Source organism: Microcaecilia unicolor, chromosome 10 (assembly GCF_901765095.1).
Source record: "Microcaecilia unicolor chromosome 10, aMicUni1.1, whole genome shotgun sequence".
In the NCBI taxonomy this organism is placed as follows: Eukaryota; Metazoa; Chordata; class Amphibia; order Gymnophiona; family Siphonopidae; genus Microcaecilia; species Microcaecilia unicolor.
The window spans coordinates 36832324-36845871 of NC_044040.1; the positions used below are offsets into that span (position 1 = coordinate 36832324).

Sequence of the window (13548 nt, forward strand, 5' to 3'; positions counted from 1 at the left end):
AATGGTTTCTCCTGGTGGCACCTTTTTCTGTTTTTGTATAGTTTATTGTGTAATAAGTGTCAGGAGTTCGGCCTTGCACTGCCCGTGAGGCCCATCCTTTTATGAACTGCGATACTGGCATGTCGAGCACTGTCTTTAGCAGGGGCCAGAATTTTTGCCAGCCGTGAAGAAGGAATAGAACATTTTCTTAGGTGTGCTTTGGTAGAATGAGAGCGCCTGTGGTCAAGGGTGCATCCTTCAGTCCATCCATCTATACTAGGGCGGCCAGTTTTGAGCCAGCCTGGCTGGTTTTTCAATGGCCAGGCCAGTTGCCAGCACAACCCAAAAAACCAGCACTACAAAAACTGGTATTTTTGTTGTCCCTGACCTCTCTGTCCCTCCTGGGTTCAGCCAGCATTTCTCTCTCTCTCTCTCTCTCTCTCTCTCTCCTTCTCTCCACTCCTACACTCTTGCGTACTGCCAAGCGTTTATGTACACTTCCCACTCTCTGCAGGTCCAGTTTCTCTCCCTCACATCTGCTCCCACTCTCCTCCCCCCTCACCCCCATGCCTTTCAAACTTGCCTCGATTGCTGGCAATGGTGACCGCTGTCTAGCCCTTTCATCTCTGAGACCTGCCCTCATGGAAACAGGAAACAGCATCAGAACACGTGGGACCCCGGAGAGGTGTGGTTTTCTGAAGAGTTTTGATGAGGTAGATTTGTTCAGATAGATTTGTAGAGGTGGTGCATTGTTCACTTATGTATTTAGCTATGGAATTTTTTGAAAAGGTATGTTTTCGTTTCTTTCCTCAATTGAAGGTTCTTAGTGATGTTTCTCGTGGCTCCTGATCTTCAGTGGTTCGCAGGGATTTAGACGCAGGTCCTCCTCCGCTGATCTGTTCGATTGCGGTGGGGGCCTGGGTCTGGTCGCTCTGGTGTCAGCAAGTCGAGGTGGGGGCTCGGTCTCGTCGTTCTGGTGTCGGCGGATCGAGGTGGGGGTCCAGGTCAGGGGCAGCGTTCAGCACCTTCGACTCCACTTGCCTGCTGCTGGTGGTTGCGTGCCCTGGCCGCCACGTGGCTATGGTGAACAGGGTTGCCAGGTAGAATTTTTTTTTCCAGCCCAATCCGGGCCAGAAACCAGCCCAAAACCCGCCCAAACACAAACCCCGCCCCTGACACCCCCACCCCCGCGTCACCGGCCCCGCCCCCGCCGTCACCGGCCCCGCCTCCCACGTCATCGGGCCCGCCTCCCCGTCATCAGCCCCGCCTCCCACGTCATCGGGCCCGCCTCCCCGTCATCAGCCCCGCCTCCCCGTCATCAGCCCCGCCTCCCACGTCATCGGCCCCGCCTCCCACGTCATCGGCCCCGCCCAAAACGTCACTAACCCCGCCCAAAAACGTCACTAACCCCGCCCCCCGCGGCCGAAAAACATCAAAAAGCCGCCCAAAAAGCCGCCCGGAAGCTTAAAAAACCGCCCAAAAAACCGCAACCCGCCGCGGGCAAAAATTTCCCGCGGCGGGTCGCGGAAAACCGCCCAATTGGGCGGTAAAACCGCCCACCTGGCAACACTGACATTGGTGAACTGCATAAAGATAGGACTGGGTTTTATGCAGTCCTATTTATGCAGTTATCCTATCCACTTAAGTGCTGAATATCACTTAAGTGCCCACAGGTGCTAACTGGGCATTTTCGGTGGCACTGTCCAGTCAAATGCCACTGAATATGCCCAATTGGTCCCGGGCAATGATTTAAATGGCCAGAAACCATTTCTGGCCATTTAAATCACTTTGAATATATACCCCTTAAAAGAGCCTTTTAATGAATTGTATTTATCTGGAATTTATTGTATATTTTCAGTTGGGTTTTGTAGTTGTTGTAAATCACTCTGAATTTGTTTTTGAAGAGTGGTATCTGACTGTACAAATATACTTAGATTAGAAAACAGGAATATTATAAAAGAAATCCTACTTGTATATGATGTTTATTATTTAGAAGCTAGAATATTTCTATTATAAAATTACAGTTTAGACTTGATTAACCTCAAGGGTAATATGGCATTTTGTAGCTAGCTGCAGTTAAAGATAAACAGCAGGCTGGACAGACTCTGATATGTATTACAGTTTGTATAAGAATACAGAATATTACTTTTGTACATTCTGGCAGTAATGCTCAAAGATCCCTCAGGGTTTCATATTGTGCAGGTGTTTCAGCATTGCATGCTTTCTGCTAGAAACGCCTGCGCAATTACACATGTGATGTTACATGTGGGCAGCTGAGGAAAGCAAAATAGAATGCATACAGCTAGCTAGGTAGATGGAGGCGAATTTCAAAGAGGGTACGTTAATACTTTTTTGACACGATTAAATTATTATGAAAATTGTCCTCCAAAAGACCACTATTTCTGTAATTGTAAAAGTATGATAAATTAATAGGCAGAGACTTATAATATCATGTTAATACTATGAGAACAAATATGAAAACAATTTTGTTTAAATGATAGAAACCGTAAACGTTTTGCATCACCGACAAAGGTAGGAAACAACTCTTACCACGATCACCTCAATGGGTATTGGCACAGGAAGTTTTGATTTGTAGTAATCATTGAGTTCTTTCACAACGAAGACAATGACCATTATGATGATTGATGTTACAAGGTCTGCAATGTTCGTGTTTGAGATGTCAAGAAAGATTTTTTCCAGAGTCTACAAAATAAGAAAGAAACACCAATTCATTTGCTACCACAAGAAAAGGTTTTCTTAGTTGATCCAGAAAGTACAAAGCAGTCCATATCAAAATGTATAAGTCATTCGAGCATGTAAATGCCTGCTCAGGTGGAGGCTTATAAATATCCCTGGAGTACACCTACATTTAGGTGATACTCTGCTAATTCTATAACTTGGCACCTACTACCAGATGCCAAATGCTCACATTTCTAGAATAGTAGCACTTAAGTACATTATAGGTACCAATAATTGGCATTTAAGCGTGTATGTGATAGGCGCTTTTCTATAAACTATGCACCAAAGTTGCTTAGCACATAACTGCGAGTGGGGGGCATAAATTTGGCAGTAGCATAGTCAGACAGCTGATTTAGGGCGGGCCCAAGATCAAAGTGGGTGGGCCAAAAATTTCATGTCCTCTGCTGCCACCCCCCACCCAAAGCAAAATCCAAATGTAACTTCCACATCCCCTCCTGGCACTCTCCCCCCACCCACCCAAAGTAAGTGAAATATCTGTGCAGCCAACACTGTCCCCAAACTGCTGCCGCCAGACACTGACCTCCACCTATGCTCAATTTCGCACATACGTAAAAACTGAGGATACACATGGTGGAGGGCCTGTGTCTGGTAGCAGCGGTTCAGGAACATTGCTGGTGGCCACCCAAGAAGTAAGCTTGTTTGGTGGGAAGGAAGTCTTCGGCTCATGAGGCTTGGGGATCCCTGCCAGCCACACTGCCAATCACAGAGTTAACTGCAATTAAACTACAAACCTAAAAGTATACGGGCCCCCAAATTTTCTAAGGAAAAGTCAATGAGGAGTTTCCCTTTGAAAATGAACTTGTGTACCCACAGAGCTGCAACCTCCATGGGGACCCTGGAAATGGCCTTCTTTATTACTTTAGTACTGGGTTCAAGAAGATCTCAGAATTGTTAGAATAGTATGTTGCTCTGAGCTGGCTTGCATTACGAAACTGGTAAGTTGCTTACATAAATAGTTGACAGCGGTCCACTAAGTCCAGGAACTGGAAGGCCAAGTACAAATTTCAGCTGTGACACCAAAACATGAATAGCTGCTGCAGTTGTGAAGCCACTGATTAAGGACTCCGATAAATAGATGACTATGAATCCAACTTGTAGCATCCCCAATGCCAACTGAAAAATAAACAGAATTATAAACAATTATCCGAGGAGCAGACAGAGGGGATCATCTCAAGCTTCATTTAGCAGCCATCTTTACCCCAAAAAATGTTCTGATTCTGCAAGTATCAGTCACTTCTTCCTGTATGTTTATATAATTACATAAGCTTCACCATACTGAGATAGACCAAAGGTTCATCAAGCCCATTATCCCATTTCTAATAGTGGCCAAGCCAGGTCACAAGTACCTGCAAGATCCCTAAAAAACAGATTTTATGCTGCTTATCCCAGGAAAAAGCAGTAGATTTTTCCATTTTAATAATGGCTCATGGACTTTCCTTTTAAGAACTTATCCATGCCTTTTTTTAAACCCTGCTAAGCTAACTGCTTTTACTACATGAGACAGTGAGAAATGAAAGACTTCCATGTGTATACCAGAGAAGTTCAATTTCTGAGAAATTGTCTATGTTGCCATTGAGGTACTAACCTGAAAAATCCCAGCTAGGACAGTTACAGATGCAAGATCCCTAAAAAACAGATTTTATGCTGCTTATCCCAGGAAAAAGCAGTAGATTTTTCCATTTTAATAATGGCTCATGGACTTTCCTTTTAAGAACTTATCCATGCCTTTTTTTAAACCCTGCTAAGCTAACTGCTTTTACTACATGAGACAGTGAGAAATGAAAGACTTCCATGTGTATACCAGAGAAGTTCAATTTCTGAGAAATTGTCTATGTTGCCATTGAGGTACTAACCTGAAAAATCCCAGCTAGGACAGTTACAGATGCCGCTACCATCATTTTCTCTTCCTCTATGGCTAGGGCATCAGCTGAAGTAATATTCATTCCCATGCTATTATCCGGGACTAATCGAGTAACTGCTTGTCCCACCATCAAGCTCAAAACAGGAAAGGGACCTATTGAACACCAAAAGCTGCATGAATGTTTATTGGCTATAAAACATCCCCAACACTTTCCCAAGTGCCATAGTTGTAATCCTATGGGATTTTATGCACTTCAGATTCACTTGGATGCTTGTTTTGCAAGCATTTGGTCAGACATGAAACAGGTCGCAACTATTAGATCCATAAACACTGACATTTAACTCACCAACTGATATGTGCTTAGAAGTTCCAAAGAAAAAGTAGATTATGACTGGAAAGAATGCTGCATAGAGTCCGTACCCAGGAGAAACATTGACCAGCAAAGCAAATGCCAGACCTGTAAATCAGCAAAAAATGTCCACAAATTAATTTTGTGAATTCATCAAGTAGGATTGAGCACAAGCAAAACATAGTTTGTTTTATGCTCCTGTAAAAAGGCATTTTGTTATTCATATTATTTTTGTTGCACACAAACTCCCTAATTCTAGAAACTTGCACGCTAAATTTTACGCTTAGGACACTGGATTCTATAAATGGTGCTCAGAAATGGGCACCTGTAAAGATTGGCACTAAATGTGATTCTATACACCTGCTGACACCAAGTTGGGCAGACTGACCTATTACTGTGTGTAACTTTTTGGAGTGCCCCTGACTCACCCATTCCCCTCCCATGGCCACACCACCTTTTTGAGTTGCGCATTTTGGGATTTGGGCACTAAGGGGGTCGTTTACAAAGGTGCGGCACAGTTCTTAGCGCATGCTAAATGCTAGAGACACCCATATGCGTTTAGCTCACGTTTATTTTCTGGTGCGTGCTAAAAATGCTAGAAGCCTTTGTAAAAGGATCCCCAATTATTATAGACTAGCATACAGCCAGATGCTCTCACAAATCCTAATTGGTGCCAATTAACATCAGTAATTAATTGCTACTGGCCAATTATTGCTTGCTAATGGCCTGTTAGCCAATTAAATTGTGCATGCATCTCAGGATTGTGCCCACATTTAGGTGCCCAAATTGGCTCTAATTAGTCCTAATTCCTTTCCGAAACAAATCAGAACCATGAATAACTATGCAAGTTTCCATACAATGTTAAAAACTGTCCTTTTCAAAAAATTATTATTAATAGGAATTAATCAGTAGTGTAATTTTTGTTAGTTATAGTGTTATCAGTCAAACTACGCTTCATATATTCCATAGTTTAAATCTCCTCTTATTCAACATGTTCTTTACATGATACTTAAATATTCATTGTCTCTTCTAAATCAATTTATGTAACTGTTAAACCTGATCATAATTATGATGTAAGTGTAAGTTGTATGTAAGTCACATTGAAACCACGCTTACTTGGGAAAATATGGGATATAAATGTCAATAAATAAATAGCAGTTATGTGCATAACTGCCCTAAATTGGTAGTCTATAAACTGGGCATATAATTGCAAGGGGGGTGTGAACCTGGAAGGGTCATGGGCTAGTCAGGGGTGTGCTCACTTGTATACACAAACTGCCTACATTTAGGGGCATCTTACCAAAATGGAGGCAGTACTACATTAAACTCTCTTACTAGGGACTTTACACCTAAACTAACATTCCTTTCAATAGTCCCAGTGCTTATTCTCACATCAACACAATGTTCTTACATCATGATCTTCACAATCAATTCAGACTATAATATTCTTGACAGGAATAGTTCCCTTGGTAAAATTGGTTGAGCTGGTGCTAGAACGGCGTAAGGGGGAGGTCCTTGACACAGCCGGGAGGCGAAACATGCATGTTGGACAGCTTTGAGCCCCCAGTCCGAACGCACCTAAGATAAGTGTGCTTAAGATATTAATATAAAATGAATAAAAGCCGATGAAGAAGTTAGTGCTGTTTTGAATTGCTATAAAATCACTATTTGGCAATCTGGCACTAATGAGGCAAGAATATTATAGTCTGAATTGATCGTGACGATCATGATGTAAGAACATTGTGTTGATATGAGAATAAGCACTGGGACTATTGAAAGGAATGTACATTTAGGGGCAGGCAACCATTGAACTAATGCAAATTAGGTGTGAAACTGTAGACTTATGCTAATATTCTCTAATGACAATTGCGTGTCCAACTGCTAATATAGAATTCGTGCTTAGCGTGTATCATCCTGGTGCCTACCTTTAGCCGATCTATAGTGATATGCGTGTTGCTTACATTTTTTAAAATTGTATTTTTATTGTAAATATATTTTCTTGTAAATGTTCTAAAGACTCAAGCACAAAACTTGACATTGAAAGATAATACTTGCAACACAGGAAATTCAAAAGACAAATACCTAAGATGTAAGTATTGTTTACATTTTTAAATGCCTAAACGAACAGAATGCACACCCCGTATTACTTGCCTGCTCCGAAAAGGCCCAGTGAAAACTTCTCCCACCCTCGTCAATCTCTTCTAGAACTCACCTGGTTTTGCTTTGCCCAATTAGTGCCTCCCTGTTTTATCCTGAAGTGCATCAAAGAATTATGATGACGCCATGCCAACCTTTTCATAATAATTGATATAACTGGCAAGCATTTTGCAAAGAAGAGGAACTCTATTATCATCACATGATTATATGGATATTTGCTGATGATGTGGAATGTTGCTGATATGGATCAAGCTGTAAACCTGGTGCATATTAAGGTTGTTGGAGTGACTCTTCTTGGGCAATTCAAAAAAAGAAAAAAAAACACCTTCTGTTGACAAAGTCACAAAGGTTAAAAAAAAAGTCTGAAAATGCAGGAAGTCAATTTTCATGACTGTTTTCACCTTCTACTGGTTATTGTACACTAGTAAAAAAGCCCCGTTTCTGATGCAAATGAAACGGGGGCTAGCAATGTTTTCTTCTGTGTGCATGTGGGAGTGTGTGTGTCCCTGCCCTCTGGCCTCTCTCCCCTCCCCCCTCTGAGTCCTTCACTGTTACAGAGCCAGCGATTTGATTTCGTGCTCTGCTGTTTTCCTTCACTGACTGTGTTACAGAGAGGGCGGGGCAGACACTCATAGGGAAACCGGATATCTCGCCCCCTTCACACTTCCGGCTGGAGGCTTCATAGAACGTTGGTGTTGCCTTTTATATAGAGAGATGGGGAGATCAGTTTTCACATCACCCATGGTGCTTTCAGGCCCAGGGTTACTTTACATCTGCAGGCTTACAAGCTGATTTGATAGTTGCACAGTTTGGAAATAGCACATCGTTTCCTCTAGGCATAGTTTCCAAGAGTGTAAAATTTCCACAAAATAGTTGTGCGAGCAAGATTATGTGCAAAATGTACTATGGAACGTTCTCCACTTGTTCAATTTAGATTTTACAGTGTATATCTCATGTTTCTGAATGTTTATTTTCTCTTTGATTTTAGTTTTTAACTTGCTAGTAAAGTTGCATTTCCCATGCCATTATAATAATTATTATTAATATTATTATTCTTCTTATGCTAGTTTCATCATTAACTTTTCCAGGTTAAACCAAAACTAATCTGAATGCTTCTGGGCCCTAATTTGATTATGTGTCTCCTATGAGGAACTACAGTATATCAAAAGGTTTTGCTGAAGTCCAAGTACACCATATCCAGTCAAAGAAATCAGTCAGATTCATATGGCACAATTTGCCTTTGGTGAAACCACGCTCTTTTGGATCTTACAACCCAGTGGACTGTACAAAATGTACTATTCTTTACCTTCAGCAGCGCCTCCATTACTTTTCCCATATTTGAGGTGAGGTTTACTGGCTTGTAGTTTCCCATCTCTTTGTTACCGCTTTTGTGAAGAAGGACCACATCTGCTTTTCTCCAAACACATGGAACCTTTCTCATCTCCAGGGATCTGTTAAACGTATGCTTCAAGGGACCCACCAGAACTTCTCTGAGCCCCCTCAGTATCCTAGGTTGTACTCTATCCAGTCCCATGGCTTTGTCCACTTTCAGCCCTGCATGTTCTTCACAAATATCCTCTTCTGTGACTGGTGCAGCATCTATTTCATTTTGCTAGTTACTCGTGGACCTTCTCCAAGTCATTCTTCTGTAGATACCTGAGGAAGGCGTTGTCAACTCTTTATATATTTGGCCATCCTTTCCTTCTGCTCTTGTGTTTGCTTTCATTATTTGTCTCTTTGTTTCTCTCAGCTTTACTATATGTTTGTCCCTTATGGTGTCTGTTTTTCTTTTTTTTGTTGGTTGTTATTGGAAATGCATAGAAGTCACATGCCTGGCCCTTTGTGGTATATCAAGACTCTCTGAATAAATAATATTCTTTTTCAATGCCAGAGCCCCAGCCCATGCAATTTCTCCAAATGGGTTAGTTTTGTGCATACCATAACAGGAATAAACCTCACAGGTTATGTGGAGTATGATCTCAGTCTCTCAAATGTACTGATAACGTTCACTGTAGAGCTTGCATCATGCCAAAAAGAGCTCTCCTCTGGAGTTCGTAAGATGTACAAGCAACCCATCCAGGTGTGCTTGAAAATTCTTTTTTGATCAAGCCTGTGGCACCCAAAATAATGGGAAATATTTATGTATCTTGCTGCCACATTTTCTTGGTCTCAGAGTGCATTTCTTGGTTCTTCAAGATCTTCTCTTTCTCTTTACATGATTCACAGAGTAATCGCTTAGGAATGATACTTCTATGATCAACGCCATTCTGGTGTTTATGGTTTTCTTGCATCCAGCCTTTTATCGGTCAGGTTTGAGAAGTCCCAGGTTATCATAATCTCTTCATTTTCCACAATTCTCTTAGGCTCATGATCCCAATGCCTTTCTGGTACATTGATATTATCATGTTTACAGAGTTTCCAATGAATTAGATGTACCACTTGTTGCGCCTTTCTGTAAATTTTCTGCTTTCGGCACTTCTACAAGATCAGTAGCCATTTACAGCTCTTTCTTACAGAATTTACAAATGTCAGTTGTACCAGTTTTTTCTATGCTTGCAGTGAACCATCTTGTCCATATTCTGCTGTCCTTGACTGCAATTATCAATCTCTAATCCGTAAGTTTCAGTTCTCCTCTCCTGAATCATTCATGTGTCCAGGCTTGATCCACATAGGGTTCCTGAAGTAGCATTTTATATTCTCATTGTGTTTGTGCATTTGCCATGTGTTCTTCCTTGTTTGCTGATATACTTCTTTAAAGAGTTTTTTCTCCTGCTTCATATATTCTGTAGGTTCCATTCCTGTACTTACAAGTGGATTCTCACTCAGTGGTGTAGCTAGGTGGGGCGCCAGGGGAGCGACTGCTCCCCAAATAGACTTCGGCCAGCGCTGGCGCCTACTTTTCAGGCAGTCTGTAACACCTACGCTTCACCAAATACGGAATAAACGGCCACACAAAATGTGCAGACTAAAACCAAACCAAGAAACTAGACTCTGCTTGCGGCACAACAATGGAGAACTAAAAACAGAAATGCATTTTTTCCATTACCATGCAAAATGCAAAGATAGCAGAGATGCTGCACATTCAGATTTCCAAAGTTGGCACATTCAAATCGTTAGACCAAAAGAAATATTTATTTCTCTACCTTTATTATCTGGACAGCTCAGCCCCTGTATCCTGTATCTCCCACATTTTGCAGAAGTGAGCTATTACAGGCTGGCTACAGCATATGTCTCCGTATTCCGCTGCGGGCCTGTGTGGACTGGCTGAAGCTACTACTTCAAGAAAGGTCTTAAAAAGATCAGGGTTTACTAACACATTATACATCATAAACGTATACTGATTTGTCACCTTCTGATCACCTATCCATTTTTCCCTGTTTCTCACCCTCTGCCATCCCTATTCCTACCTATCCTGTTATCTATCTTTTAGGTCTGGAAAAACAATCAAAGACGGAGGGGGAAGTTATCAATGTGGATTACTGTTAAACTGGGTTATTAAATGGGATCCTGTGCTAAAATAACCCGACTTGTGGCAAAATAACCCAAGATGGTAAAATAACCTGATTTAACAGTAGCCTATGTTGATAACTTCCCTCCTTAATAATGTAAGCTTATGTCCCAAAAGATGTTGATTAAAGAAAAAGAGCCTTTTGAAGACATTACCTTGCAGTACTGCTATGAGTCCAGTGCTGACCCCTGACACGATGTCACTGAGAATCCATTCCTTAAAGCGATACATCGGCAGCCAGGAGGCAATAGGAAACAAGGTAAAGGCGATTCTCTTGGCTTTCTGAGGAGAGCAGCTGAAAGCAGGTTTAAAGTGACAGTCAACAAATGGGTCTCGTGAGTGTACATTCAATTTTTTGGAAAGCAAAAACATGCAATGTAACGATTTGAGAAAAGGGGCAACAGTGTGGTTATTTTGGGCCTTTGCAGAACGTATTTCAGCCTATCGCACGCAGTGCATCCATTTTCAGGGTGGATGAACATGCCAGTGTTTTGGGCACTCAAGAACAGTGTTTCTTAACCCTATGCCACAGACACAGTTACCCAGTTGGGTTTTTCAGGATCCCCACAATGAATATTTATTCTTATTTATCTATTTGTTTTCTCCTTATTCGATAGACCACTTTTTAGTTATAATATCAAAGTGGTTTACAATATCCAAAACAACATCATAAATAAGTCCTGAGAAGGGAGTAAGACTCTTGTGCAGAAGACAAAAAGGGAGGGATTGAATACCACAGTAACTACTGTAACAAAGCCAGAACAGGAAAACTGGAGTGTAGGTGCTGGAAGGAACAGGATACGGAAAAGGGAAACAAGTCCTGCCAACTAAATCGGGCCTAGGAACTGTGGAAGGAAAAGAACATAGCCATGAGATAGAGTAGCATACACTGGATTTCAGATGTATGCAAATCTAGCTCATGCATATTCAGTGTGGCAATTCTGAGAGCCCAGCTGGCTAGATGTTCCTCCAGAATAGGTACTGAGAAACACTGTTGTAAGAGGCAGCATATAAAGTAGGGGAGTGGAAATTCCCTTTGAGGACTTGGTAGTCTATCAGGATATTATACCACACAGTCTCTTTGTAACGGATACCATGTTATCCAGGATTGGGTATGGGTGGGATGGGGTAGGGTTTGGGGAGGGGGAAAGCCTGGGTTCCATTGAGCCAGTAGCAGCGGGAATGATTTAGATTAGGGATTTTAGTTGATCTCAGTTTGATGATGCTGTATATCTGCCGAATTCTACGTTTTGCATTGTTTACCGCTGCCCCCATTTCTTTACTGATTGCAAGTTAAGTATAGATGTCAGTAATAGTCCCTAGGACTCTATCGTGCGATGGGGTGGGGATGCCTGTAAAATAATTGATGACAGTTTCTCTGCTGTATGTGTTTCATAATTGTATCATTAGGAGCACATTTGATTTGATGTGTTCCTTGTATGGTCAACCATAAAAATACCCACAGTACCTAGATTTTCATATACACAATCTCGCAACCTTGGTGAGATACTTAAGTATCGAGGAGTGAAGCCTGTATCCATGGAGGAAAGTGGACATAGTAAATGTGGCTGCTGCACGTACTGTAGATATGCTTGGGAAACTAAAGCAGTCTCGCATCCTATTTCCAATCGGATGATACAGTTACGTGGGAAAACTGACTGTAATACGGTTGGTGTTGTTTATGGCATCAAAATGCCCTTGCACTATGTGGTACATAGGCCAAACGAAACGTAAAATCAAAACGCGCATTGGAGAGCACCTGAGTAATCTTCGCATTCAGAAGAATGAAGCCCCGTTAGTAAGGCATTGGGATGAGATGGGACACTGTGAGGATGACTTATTATTTGTGGTACTATTTCATCTTCAACAAACTAGTGGTGGCAATGTGGTTTCTCAGTTGTTGAGGAAAGAAGCGCAGTTTATTTATGATCGGCAAACTACACATCTCAGGGGCCTCAACAAAACCATTGATTTGTGGACTATTACGCACAGCTGACATTGATAGGGAGTGATGTCATTGATGATATATATTGTGTACGCATGCGCTGGCGTTTTTTCCTACTGGGTGGGGATATAACACTGTCTGCCTCCTGCAGTCTCCATGTAAAGTAGGAATATATATTGATTTATTATTATTTTTGATATCTGCAATACTGTGGTTGTATAGTAGTGGATCACACATTTATGTTTTGATTTTAGAGTTCTGCAAAGCTCATTCTCCTGAGGACGCCTTTTTGGCGAAACATGCAGCCTGTCGGGAACGTGCAAGCATTGAACAGCTGACATTGAATGGCACGATTGAGTACTATTTTTTGATTTTTATAATTAGCGTCACCAGCAGGAGCAAACACAAAAGAAAAAATAGAGAGGATGCCTATGGATCTACAGTCTCGTTTCCTGTTGGGATACCCCCCATCATGAGACATCTACATTATAAGCTAAGTACCACCACTACTATTATCTAACACAACAGTGACTGTATCGAACATTGTGTTTTTTTTAACTGGTAGGTAGGGAGGGCTGTGCTATGTTGGTGGGTCCCAATGTTATGTTTTAAGCTGGTTACGGCTGTGTAGCATGCATGGGCATTCTGAGCACATTCACTATTATACTACACGTGATTGTTTTAGTTAATTTTAATGGTTAGGTTTCTAGTATAGGGTGTGCATTTGTACCAAGGAAACCTGTTACGTTGATCCCCAGTGTTTTGGTGAACCTCTATCAAACCAGACTAATCAGTGAGAATGTCCTACGGTCTTACAATTGAAGTAAGAATGGTTCACCTCTCTTGGCTTTTATGAGTTATAGATTCCTAAACAAATTTTGTCTCCTTCTTTGTGACACAATCAAGGGCTACCATAAACTGCTCCAAGAGCTAGTAATTATAAACTAAAAAGTGGCCTTAAGACTTTATTTAGTCTCAGGGCTCCTGGG

At 41.7% G+C, this 13548-nt stretch overlaps 2 protein-coding genes across 2 annotated transcripts in view; both read right to left on the minus strand.

The window, feature by feature from the left end:
• SLC26A3 (solute carrier family 26 member 3) overlaps positions 1-10986 on the minus strand; it is a 39935-nt gene extending 28949 nt beyond the window's left edge. Inside the window, exons 1-5 of the mRNA XM_030216756.1 lie at positions 10770-10986; positions 4947-5057; positions 4593-4753; positions 3688-3852; positions 2530-2682 (exon numbers count right to left, since the gene is read on the minus strand). Of these exons, the coding sequence (XP_030072616.1) occupies positions 2530-2682; positions 3688-3852; positions 4593-4753; positions 4947-5057; positions 10770-10986 (807 nt within the window). The remainder of the gene's footprint in view (positions 1-2529; positions 2683-3687; positions 3853-4592; positions 4754-4946; positions 5058-10769) is intronic.
• Positions 10987-11571: 585 nt separating this feature from the next.
• LOC115479043 (conserved oligomeric Golgi complex subunit 5-like) overlaps positions 11572-13548 on the minus strand; it is a 93400-nt gene continuing 91423 nt past the window's right edge. Inside the window, exon 7 of the mRNA XM_030216757.1 lies at positions 11572-11605. Within this exon, the coding sequence (XP_030072617.1) occupies positions 11572-11605 (34 nt within the window). The remainder of the gene's footprint in view (positions 11606-13548) is intronic.